The sequence below is a fragment of the Rhinolophus sinicus genome, linkage group LG06 (assembly GCF_036562045.2).
Source record: "Rhinolophus sinicus isolate RSC01 linkage group LG06, ASM3656204v1, whole genome shotgun sequence".
NCBI classification, from domain to species: domain Eukaryota; kingdom Metazoa; phylum Chordata; class Mammalia; order Chiroptera; family Rhinolophidae; genus Rhinolophus; species Rhinolophus sinicus.
The window spans coordinates 49,448,014-49,465,439 of record NC_133756.1 but is presented as its reverse complement, the minus strand read 5'-3'; the positions used below and the strand labels follow the sequence as shown (position 1 = coordinate 49,465,439).

At 36.3% G+C, this 17,426-nt stretch overlaps 1 protein-coding gene and 1 long non-coding RNA gene across 2 annotated transcripts in view; one reads left to right on the top strand and one right to left on the bottom strand.

The window, feature by feature from the left end:
- The window catches only part of LOC141572127 (uncharacterized), a 186,169-nt gene that overhangs the window by 61,309 nt on the left and 107,434 nt on the right, over positions 1-17,426 (top strand). The gene's annotated exons all lie outside the window — the stretch shown is intronic.
- Positions 1-17,426, bottom strand: part of CLCA4 (chloride channel accessory 4) — a 29,038-nt gene that overhangs the window by 4,215 nt on the left and 7,397 nt on the right. Inside the window, exons 2-11 of the mRNA XM_074337181.1 lie at positions 16,792-16,932; positions 16,462-16,609; positions 13,066-13,174; positions 11,341-11,518; positions 10,797-11,015; positions 8,498-8,765; positions 5,293-5,439; positions 3,870-3,976; positions 1,238-1,453; positions 359-626 (exon numbers count right to left, since the gene is read on the bottom strand). Of these exons, the coding sequence (XP_074193282.1) occupies positions 359-626; positions 1,238-1,453; positions 3,870-3,976; positions 5,293-5,439; positions 8,498-8,765; positions 10,797-11,015; positions 11,341-11,518; positions 13,066-13,174; positions 16,462-16,609; positions 16,792-16,932 (1,801 nt within the window). The remainder of the gene's footprint in view (positions 1-358; positions 627-1,237; positions 1,454-3,869; positions 3,977-5,292; positions 5,440-8,497; positions 8,766-10,796; positions 11,016-11,340; positions 11,519-13,065; positions 13,175-16,461; positions 16,610-16,791; positions 16,933-17,426) is intronic.

Genomic DNA, 17,426 nt, shown 5'->3' with positions numbered 1-17,426 from the left:
GGCTGCTGTGTTTCACTGTCTCTGTCCAGATTTTCTTGATGATGTGCCCCTAAGAAACACTTGTTCAGAATTCTTGATGCTGTCCTCAGTCTCCTTCCTATCTGGTGATAGACATTGCTTGTCCAGATGGCAAACAATAATAACAGTAAATAACATTTATTTAGTGCTGCCATGTGCAAGACACTTGCTAATCCCTTTGAAGGTTTCACCTGGTTAGAATTTCCTGCTGATCTTGCTATTCAGCCATATTCGGCATCAATGCTTCTGATGTATTTCACTGCCCCACACTGCCACAGGGACCCATAACACATTCCGAGTCATGAAACTATAGGCTTATTCATTAAAAACGGTGAATTACCTGCACCATTATCCAAAAGTTCCAGAACTTCTGTTTTTCCACTGCTTGATTCAATGAATGCAGTCACGTTGGCTCCAACAATGGGTGTATACCCTTGTAGAATTTCTGCATAAACAATCATTGGGCTGGGGAAGCTGTTTGTATCTTTATTCATTTTAGCATTCACTGTGATTGGAGGTACAGAAGAATTTGCTGCCCGAGAATTAACTGTTATAGTTAATGTTTCTGGGTTTCTTTGGGCTTGAAGACTGTAAGTCCAAACACCCACCTAAAAATGCAATGGAAATATAGTAAGTATCCAAGACCAAGCTATTTTCTGTGTTTCCATTACGTAACTCTAAAACAAATCTTATAAATGTGTTACAGAATAAATAGGGTTTTGAGATTTTTGAGTTTTTTTGAAGGTAAAAGGATGAGCGTAAAGGCAGTTTGGACAGGGTATCCTGGCTATTGTCATGTATGGTGTCCACATTTTGTGCACTCTCAGCTGGGAAAAACAAGTTCTGGAAAGTTTGCCTTGGTCTTGGCCTTATTCTTTGACCTTGGAGTTCACAGATTCTAGAATAAGATCTGTTAATGCTAATAAGGAATGACTAGCAACACATCAAGTTGCAAAGAGTGTCCCTACATTCTGCCTCCTTAAATCATTCTGAGCCTACCTAATTTTTTCCCTTTTCTTCCTTCCTCCAATGCACAAGTCCTTTTATCCTTTTTCCTGCCACCATAATTTTCAAGACCATACAGGCATAGAAAGTTACATTGTATTTTATCTTAATTTTGAAGATGATACAAGTCTTGGCACTCACATTTATGAGGTTAAACAATGTATTTTCAGCTATGAAACAAATTTGAGAGGAAATAAAAAAGCTGATTGCTTACCTTTGCAGTTCCTGGAATACTAAGATAGGCCATTTTGGAAACTGAGTCCACTGTGAAATTTCCCATTAGTGTTCCACTAGGATCCCAGAGACAAATGATGGGAAGGTTTGTGCTCCATGTGACGAGAAAGAATGTGTCCTTTCCCACGGTGCTGTCAATGATTACAGTGCCGTTCAGCCAGGGATTATTGGTGAGGATTAATCCCTTACTTTCAAGCTGTTTAAATATATTTTTAAAATTAATAATGGGAGGAAAGTGTAATTTTATTCTTAATTCTTTTTTTCTTTTTTAACATGGTTCTTAATTTCTGGCCTGAGAACAAGCTTATATAGGGCATACCACCTTAGGTTTATGATCTCTCTGAAAGCTAATTGGGATGTGACAGTTAGTCAGAAAGTGTGGAGATACAGGGTCTGAGGAAAGGACAGAGTATAATAAAAGCACCAGAGCAGGTGAATGTGTTTTATAGTTGGAGACATGGCCCTCTTATTTTTTCCCCAGTTGTTTTGGTGAACACCCACCTGAGGCTTTAGCATTAAAGGGTACTACAACCTCAAAGAAGAAATAACTGTAGGGTGTGTGTGTGTCCCTCAGTTTACCCATCTTCACAAAGATCTAAAAGAAAATACCTATTGCTGGTGGCTAGGGTATTTGAGCAGAGACACAGTAAGGTGAGGCCTCAAGAGAGAAAATCAGGACTAGCAAATAGTGAGACAAGCACTGATGGATATTTTCTGATGTGAAATCTTCAAATAATTTTTCACACATGATTGAGTGAGTAGCACTGGACAATAAGCATGTCCAACAAGAGTGTAAAGTGAACAAAATGACGTTTATGAAGGTTGGAATCCTGAGAAGACAAGTGAAAGTTAGGACCTTTCTCTAGGAAGTGCTTCAAAGAAAGTTTTTGATGTTTTTGTGGATGTCTCTTAGTCAAGGAGAGCCAACTTTATCCACTGACCAGGAAGGTGCTTTCTACAGATGTGTCATTTGAGGAAAGGATGGGAAATCTCTCTTCTACTCAACTTAGTCCTAAGCCAAAAATATCTTCATATCAGTGCTGAGAGAAGGGAGTGAATTCTATCATTGAGACATCATTGCCATGACAAAAATTTTAGTTATATGCTAAGTGGGCATGTCTTTGAGTGGACAAAATGTTATTATCAAGTTAAATGTGAATGTGAGTGACTTTTTTAGACTCCACATCAGGAAAGTGTAAGACAATTAGGAGGCTTTGGCCATGTAGTACGAGGAGGGGAAAATAACTGAGTGAAGAATGGGACGCAATTTTTCCTCTGCATTCTGTCTGCCATTTTAAGTGAGGGGAGCAAAACCTTCTTTCTTCCCCTTCCATACCATTTAAAAAGTCCATTCTCAAAATTCTGAGCACTTCCTGCATGCAAATATCTCTTTTCTGGCTGATTCTCCACATTTAGCTCTTACATTTCAAAATTCCTTTGGAATATTCCATTTTAATGTCCCACCATCCACTAAAAATTACTAAGGTTAAAACAACACAAAATAATATTCTCAAAATCACTTCTCCCTCCTCACTTGTCAATTTTAGACAATAGTATCATCATTTTCTAAGTCAACCGGATTGAAACCATCACAAATTAGCTTTATTCTCCTTCATTTTATTCTTTATATGCTGCCAAACTAGATCCCAGACCGATTTGTAATCTGTTTGTAGGGTGAAGCTACAAACCAGATCTTTAAATCAATCGACACATATATTCCTAACCCTGCATCCTATAACATATATGCTCTTCATTGTTGCAGAGTTGAGAAAAATAGATTTGTTTAAATAATCATGCCAGTTTTAATGTAGGCAGTGACTTGATGATCTGGAAGATGGAAGACACATATTCACATAAAGTGGCATGGTGAGAATGGATAAAGTCTTAGTGGGAATGGATGTAGATAGAGTTTTGTAAAAAGTATTTTGAAGGAAACAGATGGTGTTGACATTTTACATGGGCCATGAATGAAGAATCAAAGTTTAGTCAAAGTTTTAGAATCTAACAGAAAATGGGAGTGTTATTTAAACCTGGATGAAAACAGGAGTTGAGTTGAAGAGACGTGAATAAAATAGAAAACCAGTGAAAAGAGTGGTTGAAGAGGTAAAGGAAACCCTAAATTTTTAGATATGCATGATTATTCACTCTGTTCAGGAAATTTATTTCCAAAATACTTTCCTTCCATTTTCAAGCCAGGTTCTTGAGTTTGTTCATCTAATTTAAATTTATTTCTCAGCAGATAAGGGTGGGGGAAATCTTGGAAACATGAGGTTTTTTCATGCATTCATAGAAAAATGGAAGCTACACTATTGAACAAGTCTATTTTTTATGGAAAATTTAACATTATTAGGTTTTGATCTTATCCCTTAACCAAACTCTATGGGAAAAGAAAAAGAAAAAAAAAAGTCTGCTATTTCATTACTTACTTCACTATTTTATTACTTAATTTGGTCATAGCTAAGCAATAATTTCTATCTCACATTGAAGTTTTGATTTTATTAAAAATTTACTTTGAGAAAAATATAGAATTCAAAAATTATATAACAACCAAATTACTTTTCTTGATTATGATTAAATGCAAACACAAAAACCTGAGGGGTGGGAACTCTGACCTGAAGAGACTGCTGGGAAATGTCGGTGTTTCCTGATGCAAGGGCCCCAAAAGCATCAATGAGGCCGTTGTTCTGGGCTGCATCTGAGGAATAAAGATGGCTTCCTCCTAAAATGTAAATACACAAACTAGGTTGCTTTCTAGAAAATAAGTACTTATCACATTTTAGTTATTTTAAGGTAACAAATAATCAAAATAGTAGTTTCAGTATATATTATTAAAATAGACCAAAACCTAATAGGTGTAAAGATAAACTCTAAAATGTTAATTTAATATGTCAGAACCAGGAAGTGTAAGCTACCTTTATACTTCACATATAGAAATCCCAGCTGGCTGAAATGTATCAAATAATCACAGACTACAAAAGCAAAACAAAACAAAAACCCAAGATGTTACAATTCCATGTATTAAAGCTCACAAATTTCACATAGCACTTCAGGGGAATTATTCACTTTTATTTAACATACTGTTTTAATAATATTGGCCTTCAGATTTTCCAGCCAGAGTAGATCAGAATCAGAAAATTAGAATGGTTAAAGTGCTGCTATATTGAGGTATCCTGACAATGGCGAGATAGAAAAACTGTAAGCAATGGAGACAAGTCTGAAAAAGCACTACTTTTGGGGGGCTACTTGGGATAGAAAAGAATTTTACAATGGACATGCAAGCACTTTGAAACAATGGGAGTTTGCACAACTAATCACTATAATAGCAAGTATAAATTTGGTAACATTAGAAGCCAAGTCAATATAAGAACTGATATTCATAATGTTATAAATTATATATTCTCTACTATGTTTAAGAAGGCATGGAAAACATGTGGTCCATTTTCATCACATGTCTCGTATCTAAGATAACATCTACCAGAGTAAATGTTTATCTAGAAACGTCTTTGTTATTTAGATCTATTCAGCCTGAGCTTCTGTTAATCCCATTCAGTCCCTATTCTTGCAGCCTAAGTAAATGGTTCTGGATTTCACACTATCCCTCCATGTACCTTGCATTGTCATTTCAACCTGAATTTTTTTATTCAGGATCTGATCATCTTTTCTACCCCTTCCCCTTCAAAGAAATTCAGCATCTTATTCAAGACCCAGCTTAGAATTCACCTTGTCTCTCGTGCCTTCTTTCCCCGACTACACAACCCTGGGAGAATTACTGGCTTCCACTGCTCACACAGTGCTTGACTCCTATATATTCCTCTTATTATGAAGGCATGTTATCTGATTATGCTATCTGATTAGTAGTTTTATTTGTCTCTCCAGCCAGCTGGACTCTGAGCACCTTGAGAACAGAGATCAGTTTGGTTTAACTGGTCCCTAGCTCCTGGCACAACAACAGAGCTCAAAAGAAGTTGATGAGTTGTCACCCTCTAAACTTATGCATTGCTATTAAAGAATTAGAGTATATGGGTCATATGTTACCTGTTATAGTGCTCATATTTTTGACTGCTGTATCAGCAGCTGGTCCCAAAGCAATAAAAATGTAATCACAGAATGTGGCATTAAATACTTCTCTTGTTTCTTTGATCAGACTTCCCTCTGACAAGCCTTCAATGTATAAACAGTTAACTGCATTGAAATCCACGTCAACATTAAACAAAAACAAACAACAACAACAAAACAACTTAATGATTCCAAATTTGGGACCCCTCAGTATGCTTGCAGAGAAAATATAGAGAAAGTTCTAAGCGGGTCAAGGTTAGGGATCTTGTTATATAACTTTTATCTTTAAAAGTAACAAGCACAAAACTATGTTGGTGATGCTCAGATAATACATGAATTGTATTTATCGAATTCTATTTGTGGCTTGAATCCTTTTCCTATAAAATCAAATAGTTTACACTCAGAGATCTGAATCTAGACTCGTATAAAAAAAGATCAAGAGAATTTATCACAGGATAGCAACTATATTTCATCTTCTCTGGCAGGTTTAATTGGTGGTGGCTTCTTTACACCATTTTGAGAAATTGAGTCTAGGCCAAGAAGAAAAAAATGCCAGATTATCAGTGGCTTTCATGGACTTGGAGCGGAGTTGTGTATACATTTACAGAAAAGGGTTTGGAATGTAGAAATCCCTAGTAAAACTGGGGTTAGGGAACATGACCAGCCTCATTTCAATTTTTTCATGTTTTGAGGCAAAGAATGACTAGTATGTATGTTGCAATATAAGAGAAATATTCTCTGACATGCATTAAAACAAAACTGAAAAATAGGAAATGCTTTTATACATTTACAGCATTTATACAGCATCCCCATCACATTCCTCCTACACATTTGATCGCAAAATGAACATCCAAAGATGAAGTAGTGTTATCTCTCCTTCACCTCTCCCTTTCCTGTATTGGTTATTCACTGAGCACTTACTATGTGTTAGTCACTGTCCTGGCTGCTGGAGACTGAACAGGAACTACATAGTTCCTGAATTTGTAAACAGAAAGGAATTAAATTTAAAATATTTACTGAGATGTAAGTGAGAGACTAAAGAGCTATAGAGATGAGTGACGAAGACACAATATATTCTGTAGTTCAAGAGAAACAGCACAATAGTGCAGTGCTACCTTTTGGGGAACATTTGCTAGGTGTTAAATGTATTTTATACAACATGTCTTTTAAGTCTGAGCTCCCAATGTGTCCCTGGATCACTACCCTACTACCTGTAATTTATTGTATACAGGGCAACCAGAATCATCTTCCTAAAGCATGAATTGATTGTCAGTCCCTGATACTTAAAACCCTTCAGTAGCTTTCTGTTGTGCTTAAAATACAAACCTTTTATATATATATTTTTAAGCTTTGAAATATCTAGCCATTGTCTACCTGCCAACCACATTCCATACCCCCTCATGTGTCAAACTCCAGTGCCACTAGCTTCTATCAGTTCTTAGAATAGTCTTGCTCTTTTCCACCTCTTTCTTAAGGAACTTTATACTTTCCTTTCTGCCTGAAACCACTGGCTCTTTCTCATCCTTCACATCAAAGCTTAAATGTTACATTTCAGAGAGGGCCTCAGTGTTCTCTCTACCTAAATTAGGCAGTAACCCCTCTTTTCCCAGCTACTCTTTCACGTCACCCTCTTTGATTCCACAATCTACAATTATTGTTTTTATTCATTTATTTATCTGTGTATTATCTGTTTCCCACTGAAACAGCATGCACAACAAGAACAGAGAAGCTTTGCTTGGCACACAAATATATGTTCAATAAATTATAGTATATGTTTGCTGCCTACTTCCTACAATAAATATATATTGAATAAATTAAAACATGAACCGCCCTGTGTGCTAGCTTTCATTACCCAACTTTACCAATGAGGTATTTGATGACTATAGAGATGCTTAGGGTCACAAAGCTAGTAACTGATAACTGGAGTTTGAACCCACGACTTAACATTAGAAAGCTACACTAAAATGCCATGCAATTCATACATGAGAGAGATTTAATAGTGTTGGCAATCTAGGCTCTGGTAAAAAAGGAGGAAATGCTCCATGAAAGAGCAAGGACTTTGAAGAATTGGTAGAATCTTCACATCCGAAGATGGAAAGAAGGAAACATTGTAGGCAGAGGACTTGCGTGGGCAAAGGTAGCGAGGCTGTTAGTACACGGTGGGCTTGGAGAAGGCTGTGTGCTGTAAATTGGTTAGCGCATAGAGCATCAGAAGGGGAAAACTGACAAAAATGGATGGAAATAATGATGCGAGCTGTTTTATTGAGGGGTGAGAGACTTTTAAATAACATCAGACTGAGGAATTCAGACTTAATTTTATAGATTGTGAGAGGGAAGTGAAGATTTCTAAGCAGGAAAATGACGTATTTGATATTAAGTATAAGCTTAAAATGACACTCTGGAAAAAAACCAAGATTTATAATAATAGTTGTGAGTTACCTATTTACTATGTAAAAATGAATATTGTTTAAATATATAAATATATCATTCATTTCATTTAACTCTCATAATAATCCTATGAGGTAGGCATTCTTATTTTCCTATTTTTTAGTTAAGGCATTGAGCGTCCAAAGATACTGAAAGTGTTGCTTAAGACCATATATGAGTAGTTGGTAAATAGCAGAGCCAGTACACTAATGTCAAAACTCACGTTCTAACCAGTATCCCTTACATAAGACCGGGTCTTATATTAACTTTTGCTCCAAAAGACACATTAGAGTTGATTGTCTGGTTAGGTCTTATTTTCGGGGAAACACAGTAATAGTCCCCACTATATCTGCTTTAATAGATAAACATTAGACTGCCCTAACTGAACCTCACAGAAACTGAAATGAGGATTGGCCCAACGTGGGTATCATACTGTACAAGTAAGTTGATTCATTGCCTTAAAAGGTGATGAATTATGCAGCCAAAACACACTTATTTAACTAACATTTATTGAATACTGACTATTGTAATGTAAAAAGACAAAGTCCCTGACCTATTGGGCTTATACTCCAGTGGCATTTTTGTAGGAATGTATTCACCCATCAGTTTATTCATTGATTCACTGATCCATTAAAAAAATCATCAAGTGGACTTTTTTATGTTCTTAATCCTGTAATCCTGTAAACTGATTCTTAGAATTAGTTATGTTAATATTAGTGAGCAAGTATGTGTAGCAGCACTAGTAGAAAAATGTCCTAACAATAAAAAACAAACCATGCGTGCAGTATGATTTTCACCTGAAATCCTGATTGAATTCCAGCGCAGATGGATGTTCCTCCATTAGCTACTGTAGGCAAGCTCTTCAAGAGGTTGTTTCTTTCGTCATTGCCTGTTATTTGGATTAGCTTGCTTTGAACTTTGGCAGTACTATCAAAGTGCACCATCCCCACCCAGGATCCGTTTTCAATGGTCTGCAGCAGGAAATGTTTTGCAGCTTGATTCATTCGATTTAGACGGTCAGAAGTCTGAATGTAAATGGACAAGGGAAAAAAAAAGCTAAGTGGTTTTCCACTGGAAAATATTAGCATATCACAAAGAATGAGTAAACAGAATTTGTTAAAGAAAGCATTTGGTGTTAAAGCAATTATTTGTTAATTGATGAAATTTAAAAATACAGTTATGTGTATTATGAGACACATATAATCTAGTAAGGAGCACAGACTTTTAACTAGAGGTGATGCTTGGCAGCTAAGCACCCAAATTACAGTTGGAGTTTGTGGGGAATATTGGGTTGGAATTGGAGGGTGATGACACACACCTTAGAGATGTCTCAAGTACTCCTGGGGTCCTTTGGTCCAGTTGTATCAAGATGAAACCACTCCCCAGGTTCCCCAGTATCAAACCAGACTAGCATTGACTCCCAACTAGAGACTGAAATCTCCCATCCACTGGAGACAAGACAACTCAAAAGTTGAAACTTTCTCGAGCTGCAGATAAATTCTGAGAGGCCCAGCTACTACCTCTTCTGCTCCTAACATCTCCCCACCACTTCTCCACCAATGGATTACTTGGAATTGGTTCTTTGGTAACCCATTCACACTCACATCCCTCTTTCCTAGGTGGATGCTCAGGATGTAAGTAAGCCTCTTCACACATTTGTCTTTTCCAGTCCCTCAACACCAACTGATTTGTAGTACCTCCCCTTAATACGTGCCCAAATTTCCCCCTGACCTTCCTAGAACCAAGTCACGGTGAGAAACATCTACATCCCCATCTTTGAGGTCTCTCTCTGACACTTTATTTTACCTTTAATCCTGGCTCTGCCTGCACCCTGTCTTGGGGTGACTACTCATCTCCTCTTAATCAGGAATGCCATCTCTCCCCAGGGACACTTCCTAGAACACTTCTATGTCCTGGTGTCTAGCATTTTGATGCTCTTTCAGAAACCCTGTGCTATTGTGATTTATTTCATTCAGCTGTATCACTGTCTACCCTTTTCATTAACCACACAATCCACCATTTGTTGGAAACATTATTCCTGATCTTTAGCACGCTCAGTCCTGCCTCCGATGTGCTGTCCTTCTGGGTGCCTTATCACATTACGTCTGCTCTTTGGTAGTCCATTTATTTCAACAGTTATTATTGAGCACCTATGTGTGATAAATCCTTTTCTAGGCAAAAGGGATACAGAGATGAATAAGACATGGTTTAAAGTAGTAGAGGACATGGTTCCTAGAGGATCTGGTTTCAAGTACTAGAGGAGTGTCTAGTCTAATGGGAGAGAAATGTGTAATTTTAATATAATATACAGTAATAGAGGTTTGCACAGTTCATTGTAGGAGATCAACAGAAGGGTCTTCAGCCCAGCTTGGAAGACCAGTCCGCCTCCTGGAAGAAGTGGGTGCCTGTACCAAATTTTGAAGGACGAGAATGTGTTAACTGGGTGATGTGGAAGGGATAGAAAGTTTTCTCCATGCAACTGTAAACCTTTCAAGGATATGGGTCTCTATTTCTAGAGCCTGGCATAATGTCTCCCATTTACTAAATGGTAGTAGAAGGAATGAATGGCTGAATCTGACTATATCTTCTTCATGGTGATGCTTTTTGTTTGTGTCTTTGATTATAAAGCGGTCATTTATATAGATGATAAATTAAATTGATTTGGAATGAAGTTCAGCAATCCACTCTATCCTCATTTCTGTCAAGTATTTCCAGTAGATAAAGGGAGCAGGTAAGAAAACATTTCCATATTTCAGTCTTCTGCTCTGATCTTCTAACTAAATCTTTACTGTTGGGCCTAAAAGTCCTCCTCAGTAAACTCTCCATTTTCTGGGAGAAAAAACAGACTTTTAGGTTAGGTCTTTTAAACTCTATTGCTATCCTTCTTTCATTACAATATTCACTGCCTCTCCTGAGGTCCTAATTACAGGAAGTGATGGGACTTATGCCACCATGAAATTTCGAACAACCCGGGTAAAGATAGTGTTCAGAGGGTTCTTAGGCATTAAATCATCCACTAGTCACTACATCCAGGAAAAATGGGACCATGAACTTACACTCATGCTTCCAGACTTATCAAGAACTAAGCACACAATTCTTTCTCTGATCTGCAGCAATGAGAAGACAGGTGAAGGGGGTGATTCCACCATCGGCGTGGTGTTTTTTAAATCCTCAGAATTACTGATCACCTCCCATGTGCTTCTCAAACCGCACATTTTGTTTTGTAGGTTTGGAGCTTCTCGGTTATGGTTTTCTTCATTGCAGAATTCAATGACCTAAAAGGTTAATAAAATGAAAAAAAAAGTTTTATATATGATGCATTTAAAAATTAAACTACAAATTTGAAAACAATTTCTGCTCTGCAAATATGTTGTTTATTTAATAAAGTCTGATTCATTAGGAATCATAATAGTAAGGTGGATTTTCAGGAATAGTAATAAGTAACACTAATTCAGTGCTTACTATGTGCCAATCAATGTTCAAAGAACTGTATATTAATATACCTAATCCCTCAGGTCACCGGCATAGATATTTTATGAACATGATAACATGTCCTTTGATTATAAATATACAATATGTAGTAGAAATTGACATACTTACAGAATGAATACCTTGCATAAACATTATGGATGTCTTTTCAGTTTGAATTTTATCAGGGAAGAACTGACAATCTTTTTCATACAGTTTTGTCTTAGAATCAATTCTGCATCTATTAATGGAACAGCTGTTTCCTTGACACTTATAAACTTTATTTGTACCAGTAATGCCTTTGGAACACCTGAAAACATGTGACAGTTAGTCTTTGAGGCGACCTAACCATTAACATTATTAAAAATACCAAGTGTCCATTCATAATGATCCTTATATCACGGATTTTATTCTTATGTGTGTATCACACACATCCTATTTTGACAGCAAAGTTGAAGGGTTTCTACCAGAGCAATTTTCCAAGAAATTTCAGAGGGAAATTTTAAGTGGGATCTCCAGTATATACAATGGCTGAGTTCTCTACTGTCACTAAAGTTGCTGCTGACCTGCTTACACTAATGGCTGTAAGCTCCCCTTTTCCAAACATCTCTCCTGGGAGCCTTGTGGTGGTTAAATGCGTTGCAGACATTTGAACAGGGCAACTTCTGAAACCATTTACTCTTGGTATCACCTTAGCTTAAAGTTCTTTGTAGATTTCTTTTCAAAGAAGATATACCCAAAAGAATGGGATGTGGCATAACTATAAGTGTTTTGATTATTCAAGGAGCATTTTTATCCAAAATGAAACGTGGCTTTAAGGAAAGACTTCCGTACTGCCTGGGACAGTAAAGAATGGTGGCAGCATTTTAGATATACGTTTTATTGCATGGGATTGGCCACAGGTTGCAGTGGTATAACAAACGTGCTAGGATGTGAATATATCCCATCTTTTCAGTGTGTTTCTAGTTCAAATTTAAGAAGCAATGACTAAATTTCATTCAGTCATTTAGGGAGTCTCCTACATATACGTATGCTTCTACTGTCCCCAAAGTCAGTGAATATAATGATGTCATCTATATCAACAGTCATGATGAATTTTCTGCAGCAGACACTAGACATTTAGGGGGATATGATGAAAACAGATGTAATCAATATAATACTCTTTAAAATACATGTCCTGAAACTGGTGTTATGGGCTGATGAAGGGCCTTCTTTGAAATCATGTATCATTCAGTTGGTACATGTTTGATAAATCCCCAGCCCCAGCAGCACATCTAAGATGGGTTAAACTGATGGCACACAATTTTAGATGGATTTCCCCCAATCATTCTCCTGTCATGACTGTACAGCCAAGAGCATTATCTGTTATTACTGTGATGTTAGATTGGTATTTTAAGATGAATTTATAAATCCCAAGAAATTCCTGTTTGGCTCCTTGAAGCTGTTTGAGTTCTTACTCAGCCCACAGTTACCACTATTTATTAAGAATTTTTTTTCATTCTTGTGTAAAGTAAATAATTTTGATCTCTCAGCATATAGTATGGGTCTTTACACAGAACACAACTTTAGCGTAAATGAGTTCTGGCAGCCATGGAAGAGAGATATTAAAATATGTCAACTTGACTTCCAAATGTTCTTGGATGTTATGTGTACTTTAAATTGGCAACCAGCTATTTTGAGATACATTTACTAAAACAAAACAAAACAAAACAAAACCCCGGAAAAGTACTGTATTGAGATATAGCATCTATTATCTGCAGTGGGATAAAATGAATGATTGGCAGTTCAAGGAAATCAAACTAAGGGAAATAGGAAGTGACAGACTGAAGTAATTTAAGAAAATTTAAATGGTCATGCCTCGTTGCTTCAATTTTTTTTGACTTAGCACTGTAGAAACGCTCATTATCGTTGTATTCATCAAACACTCCCCAGCGGAGATGGGCCCACTCGTGGACAAACAGTTTATCTGTGGGAAGATATTTCAAATACATGATCATAATTCAAGTAACAAAATTTGTCCTTCAAATATTTTAAGAAATCTTTTTTTAAATAAAGTATATTTAGGTTTTAAATCGCTGCCAATATTTATATTTTTGTTTATAAAAAAGCATAGAGCATTACATTGAATTATAGTATGTTGTATAGTATATTATCTTTTTATTCTACAACATGTTAAATCAATGAAACATTTATTATGTCTATGCTATGGACAGCATAGACTGGGCTTTTGGGTTTTGATTCATGGAGAGCAAAAAGTCTTAGATATTACAATGGTTTTTGGCTCTACAAAGCTCACTCCTACTAACAACATAAACAGATATGTAACATATTTGTGATATTAAAATTTCATGAAGGTGCAATTAAATGTTAAAAAAATGCCTATAAATGCTCCATACAGCAGTGATAATAAAAAACAAATAGATTGAAAAACACTGCTATAAAACATATGTAATGTTGGGGGTATCTAAATGAAGTGATTAATTTATATTACTTAGCACAAATGAGCATTAATTATTTGAAAATAATTATTAATTTTATGTATGAAATACTGTACTTCATACTAGGAAATATAAAGATGAGTAAGATATATATATATATATATACCTTTACTAGGAAAAACTTATAGAGAGGGAGTCAGAATAAAAAAAATCCTAAGAATTTCAGGGTAAATAGAAGAATAAACACAGCTTGAAATGCAGGAAGGAAAAACAAGTTGAGTTTTTGTTTTATCGATATTAGGAAAAACTTCAAAGGAACTAGAAACAGAGAAGGAGAAATTGGAAAAATAGTCTAGGCTGCTACCACGTGTGTTTCTCTCACTCATATTAACTCATGAGATCTGAAGACGGGAAAATATCAGTATTGTGCTAAAGTTATGTTTCTTTAAGTCCTTGTTACTCAAAATGGGTTCCTTGACTCAGCAGCATGAGCGTCACATAGGAGTAAACAAGAAATGCAGAATCTTGGGCCCACTCTAGACCTACTGAATCAGAATCTGCATCGCAATGTGATCCCTAAGTTACTCCTCTACACATTAAATTTTAAAACACTCGTTAAAGATTTCCTAGGCTTATGGAGCCCGATTAGTGATTGTGAAATTATATATAAACCAGCATAGGAGGAAAAAACCTTCACACCAGTTACTGCAATAGGAATTTGGTGAATTTTAAGAAAATCTAAAATGGCCTGGTCTGTAGCTCCCTTTTTACTGGGGCCCTCTCTCCGATTTGCTTCCTTCTCAACTCATGGCAGGTTGCCCTCCCTCCCACGCCCACCTTAATTTGCTAGAAAATAGATTTCAGGTCTCAATACACACACACACACACAAGCTAGCTGTGAGGAGATGATGATATGTTAGTTAGCTTGACTATAGTATCATTTTGCTGTTCACTATGTATGTATATCAAATCACCATGTTGTACACCTTAAATATATACAATGTTTATTGTAAGAAATGTAGCCCCTGTGACTTAGAATTCCATTTCCATCTATATCACTGTCCCAGTTCTCATTTCTAATAACATTTTACTCTTTGTGTATGTGCTTGTGTGTGTGTGTGTACTTTTAACATCTACTATGTTGGCAGCCTCCAGCCACAGTGAGCTTCTGCCAGGATGGTTTAAATAATCTTTCCAGATACCTATTGTTGTTGTTAGTTATTTTTATTACAAATTGCATATGTTTTGAGAACTCTCTTCTTAATCTTATTTTTCCAAAAGGCTTGTTGTTTTTAGAACATTGTTTTCAGAATGTGAGTTTTCACATACACACGTATCACATTAAACTGTCAGTTATCACATAGAGCGGAGGTGGGAGGTTTGAGAAAACAGTAAAAGCTGAGGTGGGGACATTGGCTTTGAAAATTGGAGAAAATCCTTGTCTTCTAAGACACATAGAGGTGGGCATGAGTTCAGAAGTAGAGAGAAGATGGTAGGGGCTCTGTTTTCTCAATCAAGGCATCTATTGATTGATGGGATTGAAAAAAGTGGCTAGAGAACTTGAGAAAACTGGTAGAAATTTTGGAACAGCTGCTGTGAGGGATGAGAAGAAAGTTGAGAAGAGGCAAGTATGAACATTGTTGAGTAGCTTTGAGGGCTTCACTAAGTTTGGAAAACATGTTTTTTTAATGATACCAATTAGTTTTGTAATTTTCTTTCACAATCTTGGAAACATTAAAGGAGCCAAAGGAAACTAGCTGGAGATTCAGTACATAGGATTTGGCACGTTGAATGAAATATAAAGATAAGAGTGGTGAATAAGTTGAGCTATTTATACTTGTAATTGAAATGACTGACTTTGCTGGACATGCCAGGTAGGAAAAAAAAGAAAAAAAAGGCATAGCTAGAAGGAAGCAAAAGATGAGGGGTGCCAAAGAGAGTGACATGTTCAGACTCAAGTATGGGGAAGAGTTAAGATTAGGATGGAATTAGATGATGGAGATTTCCAGACTGGGGTGGGGTACAGGTCCAGGTAATGACAAGAACCAGGGCGAGCTGAGTGTTTGGCAGAAACAAGAGATTTAATTGAAGGGGCAGTGGAAGGAGAGGTGATCTTAGATTATGCAGAACCAGAAAGGTTTTCCGTGCATAGTTATATGTGAGTTGGGCCCTCCTTTCAGAATAATTTGTATTTTTAAGTGAAAAATATGTGCTTTAGTTCATTTGAACCAATGGTCTTAACTTTTAGATTGAAGTAAATGAAACTGCCATTTTTATAGGTAAAAATGATCACGTATAGACAAGTTCATCTAGTTCAACCAAATAGGTTGAATAATAATATCAGCAACTAACAGCCCATGAGTATTTTTTCTTGGCCAGGAACTGTCACCTTGGCTCTTTTCAGCTTTTCTGCCTTCCATCAAGCTGTGGAGATATCCAGCTGTGGAGAACTGGAAATTTATATCCAGTTGTGGAGAACTGGAAAATTAAGATTTGCAAAGTATGCTTTAAGAAAAACATTTATTATTGCTGCTCAGTGTTTACATTTCTGTAGATACTGTACTGAGTACAGTTACATGGATTATCTGTTTTAATATTCACAACAATCCTATAAAGTAGGAACTCCTCTAGTCACCATTTTATAGGAAATAAGCACAGAGAAGATAGCTCACTTGTCCAAGGTCACACATAACTGATAAATAGGGGAGTCAGGGTTTGAACCTAGGGACTCTAGCTCCAGGGCTTGTATACTTAACCTGGATACACAGCTGATTGTTGGAAGCATTGCAAAATATATGTCAACCAAAATTCCTACCTCTTGGCCCATATTCATTTAGTTTTTTTCCAAGTACAAAGTCAGGGGTGAAATGAATATGTTCTCCTTTTTCTTCACAGGCTGTGAACTGCTTGGTATATGGTTCATCTCTACCAGGGAGGGTAGGTGGTGCAACTAAAACATCAGCCTGAGAATATTTAAAAAGATTTTAAAATCATTAAAATCATTTTAGAAATAAAGAATGTCATTTAAATCATTTTAGAAATAAAAATGGTAACATTTAATTTGAAAAACTCTGAAATCCATATTCAGCAAATTTGAAAAGCACCAGAAAATATAATATTTTAAGAGAAGTTTTTTAATGCTTACATGATCGTAGCTTTCATGTTTTGGCCTGATGTATTGAGGCTTTTTCTTCCAATTTTCAGGAATTAATATTGATACACTTTTGAAAAACAATCTTTTTTGTGTGGCTTCAAATAGATAAGTGGAAGCATTAGTCACCATGTCCTGTTATTAAAGGGAAAAATATGTGAGGGTGGCCACGTGACAGTAGTCTAAATGAGCACAGGTTGATCGTAGTCATATCCCAGATTAAGAGTGGAGAGAAAAAGCAACTGACTAGTAAACAGAGTGTCCGCTTCAGAATTCCAACTCTGCCACCTGTCAATCAGAAATTATAGCTTAATCTTATACATTTAAAGGTTTTGAGTCTTCCATAATTCCTCATCAAAAGGCAAATGTTTCTATTTGCTGTTAGGAGAAATTGCATATATGATAAAGAACACAGATTTTAGAGTCATCTACTTGTTTCCAATGCTGGTGTTAACACTTTCTGGGTGATAGAGCTTGGCCGATTTATATAATACTCTGAATCTCATTTTCCTCATCTCTCAAATGGACTATTACTACCTATCTTTAAGGATGGCATAACCATAATGCGTTATAAAGTGCTCTACACATAGCTAGTTATAAAACTGGTTGATAACATTACTATTTATAAG